The sequence below is a fragment of the Bombina bombina genome, chromosome 4, assembly GCF_027579735.1.
Source record: "Bombina bombina isolate aBomBom1 chromosome 4, aBomBom1.pri, whole genome shotgun sequence".
Classification (NCBI taxonomy): domain Eukaryota; kingdom Metazoa; phylum Chordata; class Amphibia; order Anura; family Bombinatoridae; genus Bombina; species Bombina bombina.
The window spans coordinates 492,574,806-492,600,901 of NC_069502.1; the positions used below are offsets into that span (position 1 = coordinate 492,574,806).

Consider the following 26,096-nt stretch of genomic DNA (forward strand, 5'->3'; position numbering starts at 1 on the left):
TCAAAATCTGAATCATAAATCCAATTGCATTCCTAAACTCTCCAATACACCCTGTATCCAAATATTTAATGAATTGGTATGCACTGAAAGTTCCCAACTAGAGTTACAATTCCCATGTAAAAATCTAAGCATAGGAGAAACTAAAGCCTTGTCAGAAATTAAAGATTGGGAAGATGTAACCATACACCAAGCAGATAAAGGTGGTAATATTGTAATTTGGCCCAATAATATGTACTTACAGGAAGCAGAAAGACAATTAAAAGATGTTACCTGTTATAAAAAATGATGGTCCTGTCCTCTTCAAGATTTTCTTGATCAATATCAGAATTTGATCACTCAGACCAGACTTCATGGTATCATTTCAGCAAAAGAGAAGAAATCCTTAAAGGGACACTGAACCCAATTTTTTTCTTTTGTGATTCAGATAGAGCATGCAATTTCAAGCAACTTTCTAATTTACTCCTGTTAGCAATTTTTCTTTGTTCTCTTGCTATCTTTATTTGAAAAAGAAGGCATCTAAGTTTTTTGTTTGTTTCAGTACTCTGGACAGCACTTTTTTATTGGTGGATGAATTTATCCACCAATCAGCAAGGACGACCCAGGTTGTTCACCAAAAATGGGCCGGCATCTAAACTTACATTCTTGCAGTTCAAATAAAGATACCAAGAGAATGAAGAAAATTTGATAATAGGAGTAAATTAGAAAGTTGCTTAAAATGTCATGCTCTATCTGAATCACAAAAGAAAAACATTGGGTACAGTGTCCCTTTAACAGTAACTAAACGTAAAATATTTACGTTCTATTTTATACCTAAAATCCACAAGAACAATAAACACCCTCCAGGGCGTTCCATTGTATCAGGGAATGACAATCTGACGGAAAAGGCCAGTCAATATGTAGATTCTAGACTGCAAAATTTTTTGACACAGTTACCTTCCTACATCAAAGATACCATGGAGACCTTACAACAGTTAGAAGACATATGGATAAATGAAGATACATGGCTAGTTACAGCCGATGTTGAGGCATTATATACGAGCATAAGCCATAAATTGGGCTTACAAGCGATTAAACACTTTTTGGATATGTCTCCAAAAGGAAGATGAAAATCACAATATATTTGTGCTACAATTACTTGAGTTTGTATTAAAGAAAAAAAAATGTTCTCTTCAATAATAGATACTATCTTCAAATAAGGGGTAGTGCCATGGGCACAGCATTCACACCAACCTATACAAATTTATTCCTAGGTTGGTGGGAACAAAAAATTGTTTTGTCGGACACACATGATGAATATTCTCAGCATATACATATATGGCTGAGATATATAGATGACATCATATTCATATGGGAAGGTCCTAAGAACAAGTTGGAAGATTACTTGAAAGAACTCAATAACAACGAATGTAATATTAAACTTACTTATCATATGAGTCAAACCGAGGTACCTTTCTTAGACTTGAGAATCTTCAAAAAACAGAATAGACAGATTGGAACAGATATGTTTAGGAAATCTATGGCTACGAACACATTGTTATATAGCACAAGTGCCCATGCACCAAGTACCATCAGGTCTCTGCCAATAGGGGAATTTTTAAGAACAAGACGCAATTGCTCAGAAGACAATCAATTTAAAGTAAGAACTCAAGAATTGGAGGAAAGATTATTAACACGGGGATACAGCAAGAGGTCTATTAAGAAAGCTAAAACAAGAGCTAGATCAACCCCAAGACAGGAGCTACTGAAACCCAAGTGTCAAAAATCTGATGGTAAAACCAGATTAATGTTGACCTATAACTCCTATAGTCAAAAAGTAATCAATGTGATTAACAAGCATTGGAATATCTTACAGTCAGATGCAACATTAAAACAGATATTAGGCAATAAAGTAGACGTGAGCTATAGAAGATGTAGGAACTTGAAAGACATTGTCAGCCCCAGGCATTTTTCTAAACAGAAAAAAACCAACACAATGTCTGTACAGGGCTCGCATCCATGTGGCACATGCTGCAGCTGTAGACACATGCACAAAACCACAAAAATCACTGATAGATTTGGGAGAGCACATGATATAAAATCCTATATAAGTTGTAACACAATTGGTGTGATCTATATGATTCATAATAAATACCCTCCATAACGGCATTGCCGTAACCCTTTGAAAAAGCTGAGTTTGTCGGACAAAACATGTCAGGGGACGTTGGGGAGTTAATGGGCTCTCACTCTCTATTTTAACTCAGCAGGAATCTAGCTTAAATAACTTTACCTCAAATAACTTATTGATTGTAGACGCTTACTCTAGTCTAATAGTTGGCATTTAGCCTATAAGTATACAAGCGGGAGCGTTATATAATGGTGTTGTTATTTCTTTAAACTGTAGTAATTGTGGGCATAACGGAACTACTATTAGAAACCTTTTAATGTATATTATTTAAGTAACGCTATCACCAGGGATGGTATTTGAAATACCCCTTTTTCGATTTGTTTATCTAACCTAAATGGAGTGAGGAATATAGAAGGGTTATTCAGGAGCTTAGCTTGTAAAGCATTATTTGATTATTTGTTTAATTAACGTCAGAAGCACTGATAGCTCTACGAATCTTCACAGCATTTGTTTAAACTGCCATAAAAGTGCAGATAGCACAACAAATCTGCATAGGGTTTATTTAAACTGTCAAAGGCACACAGACAGATACACCCTTTTTTCATTACTATACAAACTGGGAATAATACTTACAGGGAATGATGTTAGTATGACAATGTGTATATATTTCCACACAAAGACTTGAAGTATAATCCAGGAGTGGAATTAACTTAGATAATCTTTAACTGATTTATTGAAACCATTACCTAACAGACAGATAACAGGACAGACTAAAATCACTACATGCATACAGTAAAATACACTGGTGTAACAAGGTTTATTTGGGATAATACCAAAAAAGGTAACATATATACAAAAAACAATATATGAAGCAAGTCTATGAGTTGAGATCAACTAGCCAATCTACTACCGGATTACTTTAATCATTATCCCTGATATGGTCAAATATATTTTTCCACTATATTAATCAAGTTGATAAACTTAATACATATGCAACAGTGGAAGCAATATTTACTCAGATTGATATATATTGCATAGATTGGGACATATGTATCCTGTGTTTCTGGCGAGCCTGCAGGCTCACCAGAAACAGCAGTTATGAAGCAGCGGTCACAAAGACCGCTGCTCCATAACCTGTCCGCCTGCTCTGAGCAGGCGGACAGACATTGCCAGAAATCAACCCGATCGAGTACAATCGGGTTGATTGACACCCCCTACTAGCGGCCCATTGGCCGCGAGTCTGCAGGGGGCAGCGTTGCACCAGCAGCTTTTGTGAGCTGCTGGTGCAATGCTGAATACGGCGAGCATATTGCTCGCCGTATTCAGCGAAGTCTGGCGGACCTGATCTGCACTGTCGGATCAGGTCCGCCAGACTTTGATAACTTTGGGCCATTGTATCTAGCACAGTACATTGGAAATATACACCTGTTTTATTAAATCCTTATGATACAGATATTGTAGGCACTCTGTATCTTATTTCACTTTAACTAGTTATATATGGAAGAAATAAGTGTCTCATTGCAAAACACCTTTTAAAGGAACCCAGCAAATTCTACATATCTAATATAAATGCCGACTTAATTTGAAGGATATTTAGATACCCTCCAAAAAGAGTGATATTGCTATTCTGTATAGGTATACAATCTGGAAAGTGCAACCCAACACCCTTAGATTCCTATCCTTAATAAACCTATATCTAACTGGTGCCAAAACACACTCTGGCCTCTATTAACATACATGTAATTACTATTGGGACTATATGTTGATTTTTTAATATAAAACTATGGATTAACACCGACATCCTAGGTCGCTTATGCTGAAATCATTAATATAGTACAGGAGCCAGAGTGTTTAGTTTTGTGCCATACATACTGGTTCTCCCGCATAACCACTCTACCTTATACTTATCATTTTAAAGGGACAGTCAACACCAGAATTTTTGTTGTTTAAAATTTTTAAAAAGAAAGATAATCCCTTTATTACCCATTCCCCAGTTTTGCATATCCAACACAGTTATAATAATACACGTTTTACCTCTGTAATTATCTTGTATCTAAGCCTCTGCTGACTGCCCCCTTATTTCAGTTCTTTTGACAGACATGCAGATTAGCCAATCAGTGCTCACTCCTAGGTCACTTTACGTGCATGAGCTCAATGTTATCTATATGAAACATGTGAACTAATGCCCTCTAGTGGTCAAAATGTATTCAGATTAGAGGCAGTCTTCAAGGTCTAAGAAATTAGCATATGAACCTCCTAGGTTTAGCTTTCAACTAAGAAAACCAAGAGAACAAAGCAAAATTGGTGATTAATGTAAATTGGAAAGTTGTTAAAAATGACATGCCCTATTTAAATCATGAAAGTTTTTTTTGGACCTGACTGTCCCTTTAAGTCTAGAGGTTATTCCTGTGTTTTTAACATTTCTGTCCATTTATTTTAAATTTGCCTTAATAAAAGTTATATTTTAATATTTGTTCCCTTTTGAATATCTGCCATCTGCTGCTCTCCAGGTCTAGTAAATTTATAGGGAATTTGAGTGCTTCTAGATGTACATTTTTTAGCAGTCTTGTACTGCTTTTTTCAAAATTGCATTCAGTACACAGCACCCATTGTGTTTTATTACAAAACTGGTTTGAGGGTAGACAATTGTGCTACTCCCTATTGATAATCGCCCCTCACATTTGTTTCCTTTTACCCTATAAGTAGTGCCATTGGGTTATTTTGAAAAACACCTATTTCTAACATGCCCATAAAATCCATCACACAGCCATGAAATCTCCATAGAAAAACACTGGCTGCACAATGAGCCATACTGAAGAGTTCAGTGACTTTAAATGTGTCACTGTCATAGGATGCTACCTTTGCCCCAACTCAGTTCATGAAATTTCTGCCCTACTGGTCACTTGCAACTTTGTGGCAACAGTTTAGGGAAGGCTGTTTCCTATTCCAGCATGACTGTGACCTTGTGCACAAAACAAGGTCCATGAAGACATGGTTTAACAAGTTGGGTGTGGAGGAACTCAAATGGCCAACACTTACCTTAACCCCATTGAACACCTTTGTGACGATTAAGAATGCTAATCGCAAGCCAGGTCTTTTTGTCCAACATTAGTGCCTGACCTCACAAATATTCTTATAGATGAATAGGCACAAATTCCCATAGATACACTCCAAAATCTTGTGGAAATTTTCTGGAAACCCTTCCCAGAAGAGTGACAATTGTTAAAGAAATAAAGGGGGGTCAACTCCATATTAATGATTTTGGATTCGGATGTGCAAGAAGCTCATATAGGTGTGATGGGCAGGTGCCCACATATTTTGGCAATATAGTGTATATATAGACTGTTTACCAAAGAAATGTCAAAATTAATCCATGTTTAAATTATATATTATAAAATAATATTTTAAAATATTAAAACGTTATCATTATATTATACAAATTACAAAATGTAATGCATACATAAAATTAAAATACACTCCATATTTGCTATTATTTCATGTGAATTATAGACAAGTTTAACCCCTTAATGACCACAATGTACCCTGTATGTCACTGGTCATTAAGTGTTTTTTCAGGACATAATAGCAAAAGTCTAGCAAGAAGACGCTATTAATGCACTCCTTCCAGCAGGCTTTGTGGAATAGAGCAGTCTCAACGCTGGTGGCAAGACCGCGCTAAAAAACAATCAAGTCCCAAAAAAAGGCCAGCGACATACAGGGTACGTCGCTGGTCCTTAAGGGGTTAAAATCCCTTCAAAAGACATTTCTTGGGTCTTGCTATAGAATAACATATCAGCCAAGTATAAACAAATTTGAATCTTGTTTGCTGCAGTTGTTTTTAAATAGTCATTGCCTTATTTAGTGGATCCAATCTGGACTTGAGTCTGCAGCTGACAAGGCTATCCATGGTCATTATGTTAGTATAAAATGCATCATTTCACAGTTATTGATAAAAATAAAAATCAAAAATATTTAAAGCTAAATTTTATGAATAGGAAGAAGAATTAATAATAATGTTCATAACTACATATTTTATATGTAAATCTTAATTTGTTTACTGCCCCTTTAATTATGTATAGTTTGTGACACTAGATAATTTAAGATTTAATTTGCCCCAAATTAGTTGTTTTTAAGAAGATATTTTGAAATGCGAGAAAGTTGTTTTTTTATATATAGGAAAGATCCATGTCCATGTTTTTAAAGAAAATAATATTTCTTGTTAATAGAAATTTAAGTCAAATTGATGTTTTTAATAAACTAATGTAGAACAGCACAATATTTTAAAAATGTAAACCATTTTTTCTTAACAGTGATTTATTTTCACTATTAAAATATCAATATATACACCCAATTACAAAGTATTTTGAGTCTGTGAATAAAAAATCAAACAATATCTGCTCTTATGTAGACACAATGTTTATTTGAGGTAAGAAGGTTGTAGAAGAATGTTCTAAGCTTTGGATGAAACTTTATTAAAATCAGCTGATGATCATTCAATTCACTTTGACCCCGTTAAATTAAGCTTGTACATGACTATTAATCTTGCTTTTTTAATTAAAAAAATGTTAATATAATTCTTAAAAATTACCCAGTCAATTACAGATAAATAATGTCATTTTGTAATGGAACAAAAATTCACAATGAAATTTTACTATTTTTTTTTACTTTTTTTTTTTTAATAATTCCTTTGAAACTTTAGTGTATTTTAATAAATAAAACATGTTGATTTTCCCCTCATAAATGTAACTATGTTAAATTCCCTTTAATAACATTAAACAACAATAAGGTTATCCTGACTTTTTTAAAAGAAAAGAAATGAAATATAGCATTTATGTTATAATAAAAAAACATTGACATAAACAGAGATTGTTTCCTGGCAGACTGACAGTAGGCTTAGTATAGTCCATAACATGAAATATCCTATATCTATAATGCACTAAATAAATCTAGTTATATATCAAAATAAATTACAAATGTCTATTATATACATAACTGTACATATTAATGTATATCGAGCTGTATGACAAGTTTTTTTGGAAAGTCTTTTGTCATTATTGCAATATTTTATGGTTTTTTTATAGGTATTTTTTTATTTTACTTAATGACATCCACATGACCTAACAACCATATTCCTATATTTTTTCAAAATAACATTTGAGCTGTCATCAAAATATAATACAGATATAGCATTCAGTTTAGTTGGTGCACAACATGGCTTGGGGACATGCTCTGGAAACATCAAATGGACCTGTTAACAAAAAATAAATAAACAAATAAATAAATAAAATGAGCTGAATCCACAGTTACAAAAACTTTTTTTGATTCAAATGAAATTGTATTTAAATATATAACATTAAAAAAATATTTTATAGTTATATGTAATGGGACTGATGCTTGCTAAGGTCATCATAATAAAGGGAACAATGTAGGTATTGCTAACAAACTGAACAGAATCATTTAAATATGTTCAGGTATAAAAGATATGACTTAAAGGGCCATGAAACCCACATTTTTTCTTTCATGATTTAGAAAGAGAATGCAATTTTAAACATCTTTCTAATTTACTTATATTATCTAATTTGTTTTATTATCTTGATATTCTTTGCTGAAAAGCATATCTAGATATGCTCAGTAGCTGCTGATTGGTTGCTGCACATAGAAGCCTCGTGTGATTGGCTCATCATGTGCATTGCTTTTTCTTCAACTAAGGATATCTAAAAAATGAAGCAAAATAAATAATAGAAGTAAATTGTAATGTTGTTTAAATTTGTATGTTCTATCTGAATCATGAAAGAAAGATTTTGGGTTTAGTGGCCCTTTAAGCTTACCTAAAGATAAGATAATATTAGGAAATAAAAAAATGACATAAAACATTAGTGGCTACTTACTAGAGTTTGCACTATAGCATGATTTGTAGCATTCATATGAGCATTAAGTGGAAATGAACATTCTCCATCACAGTAGAACGCTGCATAACCTTCTGGAGCTATTATCCAATCCTATATGAAACAGAAAATGTTTGTTTATTTATAAAGGTAAATGTATATAATATTCCCTTAAATTGCTTCCATATCATTTTTTAAAACACTTAAAAATTTTTTTGTTATTTTATAAATTAAGCTACAGTTATATAAGTAATAGGAATCAATATTACTCAGAGCTTGCAATATAAAATGTCTAATAATGTGTAGATAAAAAAAATAAAAGGTTAGACTACTTGATCTAACCTTGCCATGTGTCTGTCTCTAATTGACATTTGCAGATTTGAAACGACAATGATATAAAAAAAACTGGATATTATGCAAGACTGCGGAAACATTTTGTAATTACGTAGTGATTACTTTTCCTTTATGCAGAGCACAGGAGTTTTAATATACTCTGGATCAGCAGGGATTAAGGGGGAAATGAGAATTGGGGGAGTTAAAGTGTTTTGTGGGAGTATTTTTTTCCATAGTAAACAAGATATTGTCTTGCTTGCTCTAGAGGAAAGAATGGTAACTGCAGAAAACATTTGAGAGCCTCATGGGTATCCGCATTCCAGCTGTCCACCATTGTACTAACCCATTTTGTGCCAGATTACAAGTGGAGCGGTATTTAATACTCCCACACACACGGTAACTCCGCTAGAAGTAAGCTTTTTGTGCACGTCAGGTAGTGCTCGTATTACAAGTTGAAAGTAAAAGGTTTTCCTTTGCGAGCTAACATAATGCTCGCAAAAAGCCAAAGTGAGAATATCACGGCCATGTTAACGTATTCCCCTATAGAAGTCAATGGAGCAAAAAAAGTTGAAAAAAATCAACACCCTAATCTTCTTCATCCTACTCACGAGCAAACCGATCGCATATTCTCAAGTGCGCTAAACCGACGAGAAAATATAAATATTTCACATTCCAATGTTCTTCACATAGAAAAATATGTGTTATTTATTAAATAAATATTTCTATATATGTTTAATGGTATTTTGGTACAATATATATCTATACCTATAGATATATACATATATATAGGAATATCTATTTAAAACTACATAGAACAAATTCTGCTAAGTGAAGAACATTAGAATGTAAAATATTTGCAGTAAATACACACTATGCTTTTTCATGTTTTCATCTGTTGGACAGCAAAGGGCTCTAATGCACTTCTAAATATGTCTATATATGTATACATGTGAATTTATGTGTTTATATGTGTATATATGTCTGTAAATACATGTATACACGTATAAATACATAAACACCTAAGACCTCATATATTTGAGCCCTTACAACTCATTTGTGCAATTTTTTTTAAAATATTTTTTATTAGATGGTGTTATTATGAGTGTAACTATATTTTGTAATGTATTTTTGATGTGTTTTGTGCAACTTTTTAGTTTTGCGAAACAGTTAACCAGAGTTCTAAGGACATGGTAATCATTCTAGCCTAAATTGCAATTGCGCTCACACGTTCGCATTTACTTTCAACTTGTAAAATGAGTGATAAACCCCTTTTTGCTTACGTGTAACTGGTAGCGCGCCACTTGTAATCTGGGCCTATATAAAATTATGCAAATATAGTAGTAAGCAGAAAAAATACTTAAATATTATACATTTTATCTATTTATAGTAGCTGTTCAGTGACTCGGATGGCAAAATAATAAGAATACTGTAGTAAGTAGTGATACCTTTTACTAACAATACATTTAAAGTGATGGTAAATTCTAGCATTTCAAAAATCAATATATTCATCAGTTTAAAAAAACGGATAAATAGGTAACTTTTTTTCAACGTCGCTTCATCGCTAACCTAAGTGCCTCTGACCCACCACAGCACAGCCCAGTTTGTCAATGAGGTGACATTTCCACCTCTTAGCCAATAGCTGTGCTTGCTTACTGCATAATGCCAAAGGGCAAGCACGTCTATTAGCTAGCAAGTAGAAATGTCACCTGATTGAAAAACTGAGCTGTGCGTGGGCTGCCGAAAACGCTTAGGTTAGTGATGAGGCTACGGCAAAATAATATTTAATAATGTCTTTTACTACATATTTAATGTAAATACTTTAGCTCATTCTATGCACATGATGAACTATGTTTGTCATGCACATTGCAGCCTGCAGGCGCATGACAATGCCTCTTCATCATGCAGGGGGATTGTGATCAAAATGCTGTTTTGGCAATCCCATGCACTACAGGCCAGGGATCTGTTAGTGACCTAGTGGGTGGCACTCCCAGGCTTAATGGACGTGCCAGTGATGTCACCAAGTATGCACGTGGTAAAATCACAAAGGGGCTGAACCAGGAATCTCATTGTAACTGCTAGGGAGCTGGATGGGGGAAGGTTCTTAAAATCCCTTGTAGAGCTACAAACCTCCAAGACCCCTCATTTGAAAGATAATCGCTCGATGGTCTTGGATCAGTAAAATAAAGCTGATCATTTAAAAATAAAGTAAAAACAAAAGATACAGGAATTATAGTTTTAAAAAAATTAGACATGTGCAACGCCAAAAATTTTGTTTCGTTTTGTTTAGTTTTCATTAGTTAAATAAATAATTTCGTTTCGGCAAATTATTTTGTTAAGTTTTAAAAAATAAATTGTTTCAGTAAATTAATTATGTTAAGTTAAATAGTTTTTTCGGATCCATTCGTTTTATTCGGATCCATTCTTTATTCATATTCATTATTCTATTCTAAAGTTTAAAATAGAATAATGCATACGAATAAAGAATAGAACCGAAAAAACGAAAGGTTTCAAAAAAACAATTTAACTTAATATACTAATATGCCGCCGATTGCCCTCATATCACAAACACTAACTAAACCTATTAACCCATAAACAGCAATTCCCCGACATCGCCAACACTAACTAAACCTATTAACCCCTAAACCGCAGTTCCCCAAAATCGCCAACATTAACTAAATCTATTAACCCCTAAACAGCAGTTCCCCAACTTCGCCGACACTAACTAAAACACTAAATAAACATTTTGACCCCTAAAATGCCCACCCACATCACCAACATTAACTAAACCTATTAACCCCTAAACTGCAGTTCCCCAACATCGCCGACACTGACTAAAACAATAACACTATATAAACCTATTAACCCCTAAACCGCAGTTCCCAAACATCGCCAACACTAACTAAACTTATTACCCCTAAACCACAGTTCCCCGACATCGCAGACACTAACTAAACCTATTAAACCTTAAACCGCAGTTCCCCACATCGCGGACACTTACTAGACCTATTAACCCCTAAACCACAGTTCCCCGTCATTGCCGACACTAACTAAACCTATTAACCCCTAACCGTACACCCACATCACCAACACTATCTAAAACACTAAATAAATCTATTAACCCCTAAACCACCGTACAACCACAAGGCCAACATAAACTAAACCTATTAACCCCTAAACCGTCGCCCACACATCACAACAACCTACATTAAACTATATTAACCCCAAAGCCAAAGGCTTAAATAGTCCTCCCACTTCCCTCATCCCCCAGTCATTCTGCCGAGGAACAAAGAACAGTAGAAGAAATACCAGGGTGAAAAGGTGCCAGAAGAATAAAATATAAGAGACGCCCCACAGAAAAAAGACAGGTGGGGAGCTGTGGACTCTTTCCATCTGACGAAAAGAAAATTATCAGGTAAGCATAATTTAAGTTTTTCTTCATAAATGGAAAGAGTCCTCAGCTGCATTCATTACTTTTGGGAAAACAATACCCAAGCTATAGAGGACACATAATGCAAAAATGGGAGGGTCCAATAGGCGGCCCATTCTGAGGGCACCAGGCCTGAAAAATAACAACCCAACCAAACCCCGCTTTGTCGGAGCCGGGCAAAAAAACTAGAAGGAAAAGACCACAAGGACACTGACCTGCAGATAGTCCAAAACAGTCCAACATTCCTCCAGGAGAACTGTCGCCCAGCAGTCAGTCCCCACACAACCATTACTAGTACAGTACCAAAATCCCCCGAAGGGAGAGGACAAGGGTGAGCCAAAGGGATATCCAAAAGATACAGAAAGATCCAATAAAGTAAAAAAAACCTTCAAGAGAAGGCTAAGTCCGCAGAGACCCAAAAGGATCCCGAGAACAAGAGGAGAAGACACCCAACCCACAAGGAGCAAGCAGGGATCATCAAGGAGAAGAAACATCCCCCAAACATTGTGCAACAGCACCGAGAAAGACAGCTGAAGACAAAGTCCTCAAAATGTCAGAACTCAGAGACTAAGCAAACAGAATAACAAGTAACAAACTCAGAGAAGAAACATCTGAGTCTAGAAAAATGCTGCCATCTGTAGGAAGACACAGAAAAAAACACTATCCATAAGGAAGAAGCGACCACACAAAATAGCAGACTGCCCACCTCCAAAACATAGATTGACCAACCTCCAAGACAAAGGACACTCTCCAGGCAATCCAGGCCGCCAAGCCTACTCACAGATTTCAAAGGGGGAGAGACAGAACCTCTAAAAAAGAAGGTCTACGGTCACCCCCAAGACCTGAGGATGAACAACAGATCTCAGATCCTACACCTAGCCAGACCAGCCCAAGCAACGGCAGATCTGAAAGCAAGGGAACCGAAAGGAACCTCAAGACCAGCCCCCAAAAGGGCGGAAGAATGGACACAGCCACTTCAACCTAAAGACAATCGAGCAGGTGTTAGACCTAAGGAGATCTATTAAAGCCACCCGACTAAGTCTCAATGCGGAGCCAGCAGCTCCCCAGATGGACAGGAACAACTCAAAGAGCAGACTAATCCCTGAACCAGATAAACATCTGTTCCAACCTCCTGAACATGGGAGAGGCCCCTAAAAAGGGAACCAAACCTCCGTAAGGAGGACAACGAGCCCCCTGAAGAGGAGAATGTCGAGAAACACCTGCCGATAAGACAGTAAGTCGTAGGAAGTACCGAGAGGACACCAGGCCATGTCACTGACGAACAAGGAATAACCCCTTAAAACACCATTGTGCTAGCACACATAACAGGTGCAAAAGCGACAGCTGAGCAACCGCAAACCTTCCGATTGCTAGGCAGGAAAGCCCACCATCAGGTCACGTCAGTTGGCTGTCCCAAGGGAACCGTATCGTCTGGCAAAAGACAAGCCCCAAGGAGTCCAGGCTCTCAGTAAATCTGGCCAAGTTGTAGAACAAAACAGCCAGGACAAGGGCAAAGCTCAAGTACCCTGGAAACTGGAACCCCCCCGGCCAGTCCTAGGATCATAAGGTCCGGTAACATCCCACTCACAATGGCTGGAGCACACACCACCTCCTATGAACCAGACACCAGGGGACTAGATTTCTCCATCGCCACACAGTCAGGAATGCGGAAATGGGAGACCAGAAAGTAAACACGCCGGTCACAAGGTGAACCGTACAGTCCAAAAAAAGTGCGCCCGACCGTAAGGTTGCATCACTTCAAAAGGCCGTTATGTTTTAAAGCCACAAGCCCAGTTAACACTGCACATAAGCAGATTAAATCACATAACAAACATGATTAAACCCCCCCTGTTCAATAATCCCCCTCAGGAGATATTAACCTTTGATTCCTGTATTTTTCATGTGAGTTTGCAGGAACAAATGAGTTAACTTACAGTACAATCATGAAGAAGTAAAATGAAACAATCATACCGGAATCTACACTGTGGAACACGAACCCGGCCCTTCAAGTGTGACAGATAGTAGCCTCGCCTCCGCCATGGACTTGAGAGAAGAAAGCAGGCCTCAAAGCGAAGCTCGACAATGCCGATTGCTTGTGGAGTTGTTAAAATGAGTCGGGATTAAATATCGTGAGAATAATTATTTCATTATCACACCAATGTTTTAGCCTGCATTTGTTTCTTGTATGAGAAATGTGCAAGTGTTTCTATTATTTTTGATACGTGCCTGGACATATTGTTTGTTCTACTGTTATTACTTGTTACCTCAATAAAAATTATTTAAAAAAAAAAAAATGAGTCGGGATGGTTTCGCAGAAAGACTCTTCCTGCATCTCCGGACTCTAACTTTCATCCAAGCCCTCACTGAGAGACTGACAGGATTACTTAAAACTCCCATCCCATGTCAAAGAGTACTACCCTCCATAAGAGACGAAAACAAACTTCTGACACTTCTCTGCCAACCTCCTGGAACGAAAGGCAAAGAATGACTGGGGGATGACCGAAGTGGGAGGAGTATTTAAGACTTTGGCTGGGGTGTCTTTGCCTCCTCCTGGTGGCCAGGTTCTTATTTCCCAAAAGTAATGAATGCAGCTGTCATGATCCGGTGTACATGCGCTCAGGAAACAGACCCTCGGGGCAGTGGTAGGGATTTGAAGACACCGACCCCTGACCCGGGGAAGAGTATCCTGGACGTGGATAGATGATATTCTGTGATTCATAGTTGCTAGAAGTTATTGTAGAATAAATGGAGAGTGCAACATTTGTATACAATATATTCTGAGTTCACTGTGACTTATAGTTAGTTAATAGAAGTAACTGCAGGATTCAATGAGAGAGAAATATAGCAAAGTGGAATGTTCAGGCTTCAGAGTAATCTGGTGAAAGTTTGACACTTAGATGCAAACTAAGGATTGTTGCAGGTTCACAGTACATAATATTATATAAAGCTGTATGTCAGAGTTAAAGCACAGCTGCACAGGTACTTAGACAAGCTGCAAGTTTAGGCATTAATTACTGTTTGTGCATTTAGATGCAAACTTGGTTTATTGCAGGTTCACAGTACATATTATTATAATGAGCTGTATGTCAGTAATTAGCAGAGCAGCACAGGTGAAAGTTAAGTTTAAGGCATTAATTACTGTTTGAACATATATTGGAGAATCACAGGAAAGCTTTTAATTGAACACATAGATGCAGAGTTCAGAATATGTTAACATATTTGCAGCAGGATATTTCAGCAATGACAACTTGTAGCAGAGAAATAGTTATAAAGTTCTGAGTAAGATGCTGTTGTAATTAGAGAGTGATGGTAAGCAAAAGCATAGTTGAATTATAATAAAGTTCAGAGATTGTTAAGTAGCTGTGTCCAGGAAACAGAATGGAGATATTTTTGATACTTGCGGTTTGATGATATTTTGAATAGGTAATAGGAAATGCTGTATCTTGGAATAGTTGCTAAGTTCATGCAGGAAACAGTCACAGACCTCTGTTCAGGATCACAACTTCAATGTTAATGCAAGGCACATTAGACCTGAGAAGGCTTAAAAAGAGGCTGAGGTAATCAGGTGCATGAATGATTAATCAGGCAGGCAGGCTGAATGTGAATACTGCCCAAATGCAGCAGTCAGAAAAGGATTTCTTAAAGGGATAGTGACATTAGGCTGAGATATGTTACAGATTCCCCTCCTTAAAGGCGACCTCCGGGCGCCCAATACAATCCAAAAGGAGAGAGAACAAAATTGATACGGAGAATCGGTAGTAGGTGTATGGAGGTAGTGAGTCCAATCGGAAATCAAGAAAGGAGGGTTGGAGATCTCTTGAAAAAGTTGAATGACGAAGTAAAGGCCATGTAATTCAGGTATCAAAAGATCTTGACAAAGATGAGAGCAAAACTTGAAGTCAACTTTTTTGTAGTCATCGTGAGAATGCATGAACGTAACATACAATGAGCTTCCTACCACAGAATCATTCTGAGGGTAGACAGGTGGATGTTCTTCATGATAGATGACCATGTATATAGCCAATGAAAAGGCAGCCAGTCCTAGAGATATGAAAAGGCTTTCCTCAGCTTCAGAAATAGAGATGCAGCATTCTGGATTGATAACCAGATTAACCACCTTTGGGTCAGAGATTTGAGTATCCTCAGAATTAACCTCTTGGCTGAGGATTAGATATACTCCAAAAGAAAAAGCTATAGCCACTTCTAACGCAATAGCAGGGCTTTCTTCAAAATAGGAGATAGGAGTGTAGAGTGCAAGATTTGTCCAGTTCTTGCCATCTTCTAATTCAAAATGAAATGTCTCCTTACTGGATTCAGAATCAAAAGTGTTCTCACTAAGAATAGGTATATGAATGTCCACACCAGGGTAAGGTTCAGGAATACCCACATCTGGGCAAGGTTCAGTCATATCCTCAGTAGGATCAGGTGAAGGAATGCCCATGCCAGGGCAAGGTTCAACTATAGAGAAAGAAAAAGAACCCACTTTAGAGCCAGGAACCATACTCTCTTCTGAGCAGAGGGCAAGGCTTTCTTCAGGGTTCATAAACGAAGAATTAACAAGACCCACTTTAGAGCCAAGAACCATACTCGCTTCTGAGTAGAGGGCATGGCTATCTTCAGGATCAAGTATTATTACACCCATTTCTGGGTTAAACAAAGGAATTCCCATACCAGGGTCAAAAACAGGAGAGTCCACCTTGATGTCAGGTTTAGTAGTATAATCATGGAAAACAGGAACAGGAATGGGCACAGGGGAATCTTCTTGAAGAACTTTTGTACAAGTTTCAGGTTCAAGAATGTCCACTTGCAAACTTGGTTCAAAGTTGTCCTCACAGGATTGAGTATCAGGAATTCCTGTACAGGAAACTGATGTAGTAGAAAATGTAGGTTGATGCAAAGTATCTCCCAAGGGAAACAATTTCTTAGATGCAATAACAGAAGAATTTTGAGAAGGTGAAGTGTACTGCAATATGCCACACTCAGGTAGATGCGGAGGAATTGTGACACAAGATTCTGACTGAGAAGTTATCTGGAGTTCAGCAGGCATGCTTATTTGAGTTTGAATATCAGAGCTAAATTCTCCAGGGATTATCTCTGGTAAACTGAAAGGTTGTATATCTGGAACAGAATTATCTTTTGCTTCTAGCACAGGGTTTACAGGTATTGAGGCAGCATGAGAGGGATGCAAGAAATCAATAGTTGGAAACAGTTTTTGTAGTTGTTGTAGAGTCTGAGAAGAGATACCATTAGATGCTTTAAGAAGAGACTGATAGTGACTATAGACATCATCCAGCTCGGTGTTGACAGTGTCAGGAGGCAAGAGAGGGTCTGGTACAACAGAATCTAAAACAGGGGAATCAGGCTGAGTTTCCTCTTTGCACTTCTGATTTTCTGTGGGCAGAAGGATTTTCTTCTTCTTCTTCTTTTTCTTAGAGAGCTTAGATTTCTTCCCAGTATGAGGCTTCTTAAGTTGCTGCCATTGTGGCTTGTAGTAAGGTTGAGAACAGAAATCCTCTTCATCACTGGATGCATAATTCTGATGTGATAAATCAGCATAGTAGTTGAGCGGACCTTTACTCCTAACAGCAGTCTGTAAACCAGATGTCCTTTCTTCCAGCTCTGAATCTGTCCAATCTAACGAATCCATGGTAATATCAGTATTTCCATGAGAGGTTTCATGATGGGAGCTGTCTGTATCATCCATGTTGTAAATATAACAACCAAGGATGTCATTATAGCAAATAGGTTGAGGTCTTGTCTGAGTTTGTGGCGAATTAAAGTTGCGCTCATACCAGTCTAATGCCAATTCAGCTGGATCTGTGAAGTCATCCTCCTTGTTGACATATACAGACTCAGAATCAGTATCATCAGGATAGGAATCACAAACATGAGGAACAGATGAAATTCTAGAAAAGTGGTTCTGTCTCTTTAAATCTTTAAAGATCTGATTTTTTTCTGCTGAAGCTATGGTTAAATCCTCTTCATTTTCATAGTCAGATTCAGGATCAGTTTCACCAAAATGGTAACCACGAACATGAGTAGAGGATTGTCTAGAATGGGAGTACTGTGTCTTTAAATTTTTTAAAGTTTGAAAATCTTCTGTTTTTCCTTTAGGGATTGCTTGGGTCTGAGTTATGTTGTAATTTTTTATTTTCCTTTGAGGGTCGGTGCATCCACTACCACTGCGGATCCCTTTTTTAGGCATTAACATTCTGTCATGATCCGGTGTACATGCGCTCAGGAAACAGACCCTCGGGGCAGTGGTAGGGATTTGAAGACACCGACCCCTGACCCGGGGAAGAGTATCCTGGACGTGGATAGATGATATTCTGTGATTCATAGTTGCTAGAAGTTATTGTAGAATAAATGGAGAGTGCAACATTTGTATACAATATATTCTGAGTTCACTGTGACTTATAGTTAGTTAATAGAAGTAACTGCAGGATTCAATGAGAGAGAAATATAGCAAAGTGGAATGTTCAGGCTTCAGAGTAATCTGGTGAAAGTTTGACACTTAGATGCAAACTAAGGATTGTTGCAGGTTCACAGTACATAATATTATATAAAGCTGTATGTCAGAGTTAAAGCACAGCTGCACAGGTACTTAGACAAGCTGCAAGTTTAGGCATTAATTACTGTTTGTGCATTTAGATGCAAACTTGGTTTATTGCAGGTTCACAGTACATATTATTATAATGAGCTGTATGTCAGTAATTAGCAGAGCAGCACAGGTGAAAGTTAAGTTTAAGGCATTAATTACTGTTTGAACATATATTGGAGAATCACAGGAAAGCTTTTAATTGAACACATAGATGCAGAGTTCAGAATATGTTAACATATTTGCAGCAGGATATTTCAGCAATGACAACTTGTAGCAGAGAAATAGTTATAAAGTTCTGAGTAAGATGCTGTTGTAATTAGAGAGTGATGGTAAGCAAAAGCATAGTTGAATTATAATAAAGTTCAGAGATTGTTAAGTAGCTGTGTCCAGGAAACAGAATGGAGATATTTTTGATACTTGCGGTTTGATGATATTTTGAATAGGTAATAGGAAATGCTGTATCTTGGAATAGTTGCTAAGTTCATGCAGGAAACAGTCACAGACCTCTGTTCAGGATCACAACTTCAATGTTAATGCAAGGCACATTAGACCTGAGAAGGCTTAAAAAGAGGCTGAGGTAATCAGGTGCATGAATGATTAATCAGGCAGGCAGGCTGAATGTGAATACTGCCCAAATGCAGCAGTCAGAAAAGGATTTCTTAAAGGGATAGTGACATTAGGCTGAGATATGTTACAGCAGCTGTTGACTCTTTCCATTTATGAAGAAAATAGACCTAAATGAAAGTTACAATTATTAACTAACTACCTATTTAAAAATAAATACAAACTTATCTGTGAAATAAAAATAAAACCTAAGATAGCTACAATATAACTATTTACTAACTACCTAATTAAAATAAATACAAACTTACATGTGAAATAAAAATAAAACCTAAGCTTACACTAATAAAACCTAACATTACTAAAAATAATAAAACCTAACATTACTAAAAATAAAAAAAAAAATAGGATTACTAAAAAATTAAAACTACAATTTAAAACTACAATAAACACTAAAATTACAAAAGATAAAAAACTATCATTACAAAAAATAACAAACGAAATTATCCAAAACAATAAAATTATTCATATTATTATCAGGTGATCACTGCAGTAACAGTGAACACCTTGCTATAAAAAAAAATATATTATAATCCCCAAAAGCCTGTATGGGCCCTTAGATCACGTGGCTACCCTTGACAACAATTTAGTAAGATGATCACAGTTTTTGCCGCAGCTATCTCACATGCCATGAATTATTAAATATAATAATGGCATATTGTGAATCTGCTGGGCATGCTTGCACGCTAACCTGACACTGCGTTAGACCTACAACGCCAAACCCAAAGGTAGTTATGATTATTTTACATTCCAAAGTTCTTTACATAGAATAAAATATACATTTGTACGCTGTATGGGAGTCTAGGGAGGCGTGTCCATAATGGGAGTGTATACCGCCAGCTGATATATCTATGGAGTACTGATTTAACAGCTGAGAGCGGAGCCCCAAACAGCTTATCCCCATAACGACTCTCTAAAAAATACATTAATTGACAAAATACCGTTGGAGTATTTAGTGTGTTATTAAGTGTGCTAGTAGGACTATGATCTACCTATTGTACTTTGTTTGGATGCTTGTTTGGTTAAATGTTGCTCTTGTTCCTACACAATAAAAAGCAACTGACTAATCTCCCCAACTCATATATACTCTCTCTTATATACTGCATGTTGCAACAGTAACGGCTTCCCAGTGTTTACATACATACCTTACTTTGAGACTTTGTTTCGTTTACTATAGAATACAATGTTCTTTTATTTTTTTTATTGAGGTTCTTTTCAAGGAAAACAAATAGTAGTTGTCAATATACAATATAAAGAAAAAATGATTACAGAGTAGGCTATCAAAACAGATCAGATAAATCCACTGTATAGTTAAATGACAAGTTACACTTTCAATACAAGCAATATTCGCCGCTCAAACTATATACCCACTGTATGATTTAAGAGGCCACTCTTGGACCGCATAAAGTTGCAGTAAACATAATATGTAGTAGGTAAACATGAATGTGAGGGGGCCACTCTTGGACCCCAAGTGAAGAACCTTTTTTTTTACTTTTCAATGCTATAGTATTATAGATAAATATGGGGCAAACCCTTGCCTATCTTCTCTTCAAACAAAATATTAATAAAAATAGTATGAGTCATGCTACAGGTGATCTTATCTTCGACTTGGAGAGTCCCTCATGTAATATAGAAAAAAGAGAGCAGGGCTGATAATATAGTAGCCAAAAGGGGGTAGGTTACCTGATGTGTTTTCTCTAAAGATATATCTAGGACACTACACATAATATAAGCCACATATACTTTACATTTGGAGTTAGGGTGCTCAGGGTTTTGGTATTAATAGTCTGTCTCCATAGAAAGTTGTAGGTGAAACTGGATATACTAAGTCAAATATTTGCAACTTAGCTGAAGAGTGATAGACTGCAGCGTTGTACAGTCAGTAGTATGGAGGTGACTTATACTAAGGTAGCTGGTGTGTTAAAACATGGGATGAGCTGTATTAGGCAAGTGAATAACATTAACTTTAATACACAAAATGCTGCAGAAGATACCTGTTAACTATAGTTTTAGCTAAAATGCCTTGCTGTTTTGGAGCTATAACCTCTCACACTGGTATAAAGAGCAGCAGAAAACAAATGAAATACTAATACAATCTGACTTATGTCCTAAGGTAAAAAAAATATTCTGTCTTATCTCTTAAATATGGCATAATGAGAAGGTTCCGTGATAACATTGGTACAGGACCAGCCTGTGTAGGAAGCACGGTCTATGTATTGAAGGGGAAAAGTACAATAAACTAAGACATTAAAGCTTAAACTAGAAGTGTGTGACCTATGTACAACTGTAATATTGATTGGAGCAACACAGATTGTAGATGTTATGGATCTATAGGTTGAGAGTCCACATAGAACAGCAGGAATTAATCCAGTCCTCATCCAGGGAAGCAGTGCAAGAGGTGCCTAATACATGTCCAGAGACTGCTAATAAATGCCTAGTTGCCTGCATATGTGTAAATGGGAGTCACAACTAGGAGAGCCAATGACAAAATACGTATCCCCTGCCCAGTGCCAAGTAAAGCAGGATGGTCTTCAGACATTCTCCAGGATCAGGCCATAAGTGACCAATTGTAGCAGTAAACAAGTTATGCAGCATGCAATGATATACACCTGGTAGGTGGGCTGCCTTCTGATTATAACGAACCAGTGATCCACCAGGGTCCCACTGGAAGGGCTGTGAGATGTCATGGGGATAAAAGTTAACTTTTCTCAAAACTAGTGAGGGGTGCATGTTACCCCAGAGGAGCATATGCAGCTGCAATATAGCAAGAGGGTATGCGGCACATACCACAGAGTTTCTGTAGCCATAATCTTGCTTTTGGAACGAGGTCCTCCATGAGTTGGTTTCCATCCTCTTTCAGCTCGGTGGCATGTTGGAGCTAAACATTTCACCCATTATAACACGGGACAGTAGTCTTTCACCGACACTCCTTCAGGTCGCAGTAGCAGCTCCATGGTACTAGGCTCCCATCCTTTGTCCGGAGATAGGATGCAAGCGCCACCTCCCCCTCCTTCAGTTAGGCTAGGCTCAGTTAGGATGGGCTGCTGGGCCAAGTGAAGCTTGTCACTGTGGAGTATTGTGTCCAGTGTATCCTCTAAGGCGGCATGATGACTAGCAAGCAAACATCGTAGCTCGTCTAGGAAATATAAAGGGATCACCATAGTGGATGGTTAATAAGAAACGCTAGGCAGGGGTAAGGTAGACAGGTAAACTCAAGGTATGTTGTGCTAGCAGTCTTCTGGTGCTTTGCATTCAGCACTGTGTGCTGCGTAACGACAAGGCCCAAATGTGCCTCGCCGGGGGCAAGTGAAAGGCCTCAACCTTAAAGTTTTCTCCGGGTGATCAAAGTCACGTCCATCTCAGTATTTTTGGGCTCATCTGATGCGGGATCTTTAGTGTATCAAGAATCTGGCTGTGTAGCAAATAGATGAGCCATCTGGAATATTATATCAAACAAAAGTGATTAGAAGACTGGAGCAGTGTGGTTTTGTGCGACCTATCATGGCCGCCGCCCGGAACTTCCCCCGTTCTTTTTATTTTTAAATATATATATATATATATATATATATATATATATATATATATATATATATATATATATTGAACAAAAATTAAAAGTACTCCAGGCGTCCTTGTAAAGGTAAAATCCAAAACTTTATTTTCAGCAGATAATCATCAGAGTTAAAAGACCCTGTGCAGCAGAGCCTCTGGTTAAAAACAATTCAGCAAGCACAGCCTGACATGTTTCGGCCAGCCTGGCCGTAATCATAGACATATCCCCCTTCTCAGAGGGTGTGCTTTTTAAAGGGAAATACTCCGCCCCTTAAGCAATTAATAAAAAAACACTGTAATTGAATTTAATTAATAATTGCAATGCCTATCACTATCGTTTTATGTCTGGTACAACACAAGTAAACCTATTCGCAATATTAATAGAAATGAACATGACATGAAAAAACATTCCTTCATCTGTAATTCACAAGTTTGATAAACAAATAATCAATTAACCAAAAAGCAGGAGCGTAATTAATACAAGAGTGATGGTAAAACATTAAGGTGCTGCTGATTCTTTAGCAGACACCTCTCTGCTATTCATACTATGTGCTTATGTTAATTACAATGTATAATACTAGAATGAACACCTGTACTTAGTTACATAATAGAGTATGCTTTCAATATTAAAATATGATACTATTCATAGTTGGATAAAGACATCACCCAATATCATTGCTGTATATCATATAGTAGTTACAATACTTAGTTCAGAAACTAGCACATTATACATAATCCAATCTTCCCTCTACCATAAATATCTAGATATAAAGACATGTGTTTAAGCATTTAGTCGATTTAAAAATCCTTATTTCCAAATTTGCTCTGCACCTGTCTTAAATAAAAGATATCAGCGTATAGTATCAAACTAGGTCCCTGCTAAGGCTTATAATTATAAGTGAATCATTCCCAGTAATTAATCACGTCAAATTGTGAATTGAATCCACACGGGACCAATGTTTTTAGTTTGTGGATCCAATAAATTTCCTGTCTTTCAAGTATTTTTTGTTTGCTGCCACCTCTTCGTGGCTTGCAAATTGCTTCAATCGCATTCCATTTAAACATATCAACATTTTTCCCGTGTGTTTCAATAAAGTGTCTGGAGAGTGCCGAACAATGGATGTCATTTGAGATATATCCCAAATGCTCCTTGATCCTAGTGCGTATGTCCCAGGTAGTTAACCCAACATACTGTAATCTATGTTGAGTACATTCAACCAAATAGATAACAAATGTTGAAGAACATTTTACACATCCCCTAGTAGTAAATGATTCATTTGTTACATATGATTCAAAGCCATTCCCTTGCTTTAAGTATTTACATGGTTTACAGAGGGATTTACCACATTTGTAAGTCCCCACAGTATTTAACCACGAACTCCGTGGACCTTGGTCTGGGAGCATGCTTGGTGAAAGCATATTACCAATTGTCAAATTTTTAGAATATATGAATTCACAACCTTTATCTACAATATGCTTCAAGGTATCATCCCCATATAAAATGGGCATATATTTTTTAACAATGTTGGAAACTTCAGAAAATTGATTTGAGTATTTGGTGATAAATTTTAGACCCTTTCGTTCGGGTCACCACTTAGCTCTACCAAGCATTTGCCCCCTGTCCAGAGTAGCAACCTCCTTAGACACCTTATCAACCATATTCATATTGTATCCTCTCTCCACAAAATGTGACACTAAATCTTTAGATTCTCTTTCAAAATCTTGATCTAGACTACAGTTTCTTCGTGCCCTCAGGAACTGCCCCTTGACTATACCTTTGTACACATGTGGTGGGTGGTTACTATGTGCATGAAGGAGGCAATTGCCCGCAATTGGTTTACGGTGTAGTGTGGTATTGACCTTTCCAGTTGAGCCATCAAATCTCAACAGGAGGTCCAAAAAGACGATCTCAGATACATGGCAATTATGGGTAAATTCAATGCCCATATCATTTGTATTGAGGGATTGTACAAAATTTTCTATAGATATTTCATCTCCTTGCCAAATGAACAAGAGATCGTCTATGAACCTCCTATAAAAAAAGATGTTCCCTATGAAGGGGTTATCATCCGCAAAGACGTGGAACAGCTCCCACCAACCCATGAATAGGTTGGCATATGAGGGTGCAAACTTGGCCCCCATGGCTGTTCCACGCCTTTGCAGAAAGAAAACCCCCTCAAACATAAAGTAATTGTGGCTTAGTAGGAATTCAGTCACTCTCAGAAGAAAGCCCTTATAAGCCTCACTCAAATCTGTTTCAGTATCCAAGAAGAATTTAATGGCTTCAAGCCCCTTGCTATGAGGAATCGCTGAATACAGGTAGACCACATCTATAGTCAACCATCTTTGATTAGGCAAATGGTCAACCGTCTCCATAAGCCTCAATACATGTGTTGTGTCTCTGATGTAGCTAGGTAACTTCCTAACAAGGGGCTGTAAATAAGAGTCAAGCCACTCTGACATAGGCTCTAATAAAGAGCCTATCCCTGCCACAATCGGGCGACCCTTAACATTTTCCAGACCTTTATGTATTTTTGGAAGATGGTGGAAAATAGGCAAAACAGGATCTTTAACATTGAGTATGGTAGCTGTTTTTCTGTCTAAAATGCCTATTTCCACACCATCATCCACTAATAACATAAGCTCCCTCTGGAACCTAGCAGTGGGATTGAAGGAAAGTTCCACATAGACATTGCAGTCACCCAGTTGTCGTTGTGCTTCCAATACATATGAACTTCTGTCCATAACAACGACGCTGCCACCTTGATCAGAATTTTTGATGAACAGCGAGCTGTTTGACTGCAATGACCTTAAAGCTTCCCTTTCTTTGTAATTAAGGTTAGATCCAATATGGGTACTATTCTCTGAGAGTACAGTAAGATCCTCCAATACACGTTTATGGAAAAATTCCAACTGTTTACCCCTTGATTGGATGGGATAAAAGTTGGATTTAGTATTAGTAAGCTGTCCTTTGGCACATTCATATGGAGTATCAAGTGTATCAGTATACATATACATACTATATATATATATATATATATATATATATATATATATATATATAATTATTTAGTAAAATATATATCTACACCTAAATGTCTATATGAATAGATAGATAGATAGATAGATAGATAGAGAAATATATATTTAAAAATACTAATAACATTTAATAACAAGTAAAGAATATTGGAATGTACAATATATGCACAGTAAAAACATATTTAAGGTCTTTGAGTGGAAAGGGCTCCAAAGTGTATATATAAGTGTATATATGCTTGTATATACATCTATACATATACAAACATATAAATACACATATACAGGGCTTTTTTTGTGGTGGTACTCACCGGTACTGAGTACCTCCACCTCTGCCAATACATAACAGTTAATGTTTGTAATCATCATGTAAATACTCTAGTTTTCAGAAGAGGGGGCTGCAAAATACATCAGACATTGTAAAAAATGTTGTCCCTTTGCTTTTCTCAAAGTTACTGAGCAGAATATATCAATTAATGATCAATGAGTACCGGCACCTTTTTTGTGAGTACTGGCACTGTGTTCGCATTTCGCCTA

General features: G+C 37.0%; 1 protein-coding gene across 1 annotated transcript in view; it reads right to left on the minus strand.

Annotated features, from left to right (window-relative positions):
• Positions 1–6,499: 6,499 nt before the first annotated feature.
• Positions 6,500–26,096, minus strand: part of BMP5 (bone morphogenetic protein 5) — a 397,705-nt gene continuing 378,108 nt past the window's right edge. The window contains exons 6-7 of the mRNA XM_053710397.1: positions 7,993–8,103; positions 6,500–7,352 (exon numbers count right to left, since the gene is read on the minus strand). Coding sequence (XP_053566372.1) covers positions 7,203–7,352; positions 7,993–8,103 — 261 coding nt within the window. The 3' untranslated portion in view covers positions 6,500–7,202. The remainder of the gene's footprint in view (positions 7,353–7,992; positions 8,104–26,096) is intronic.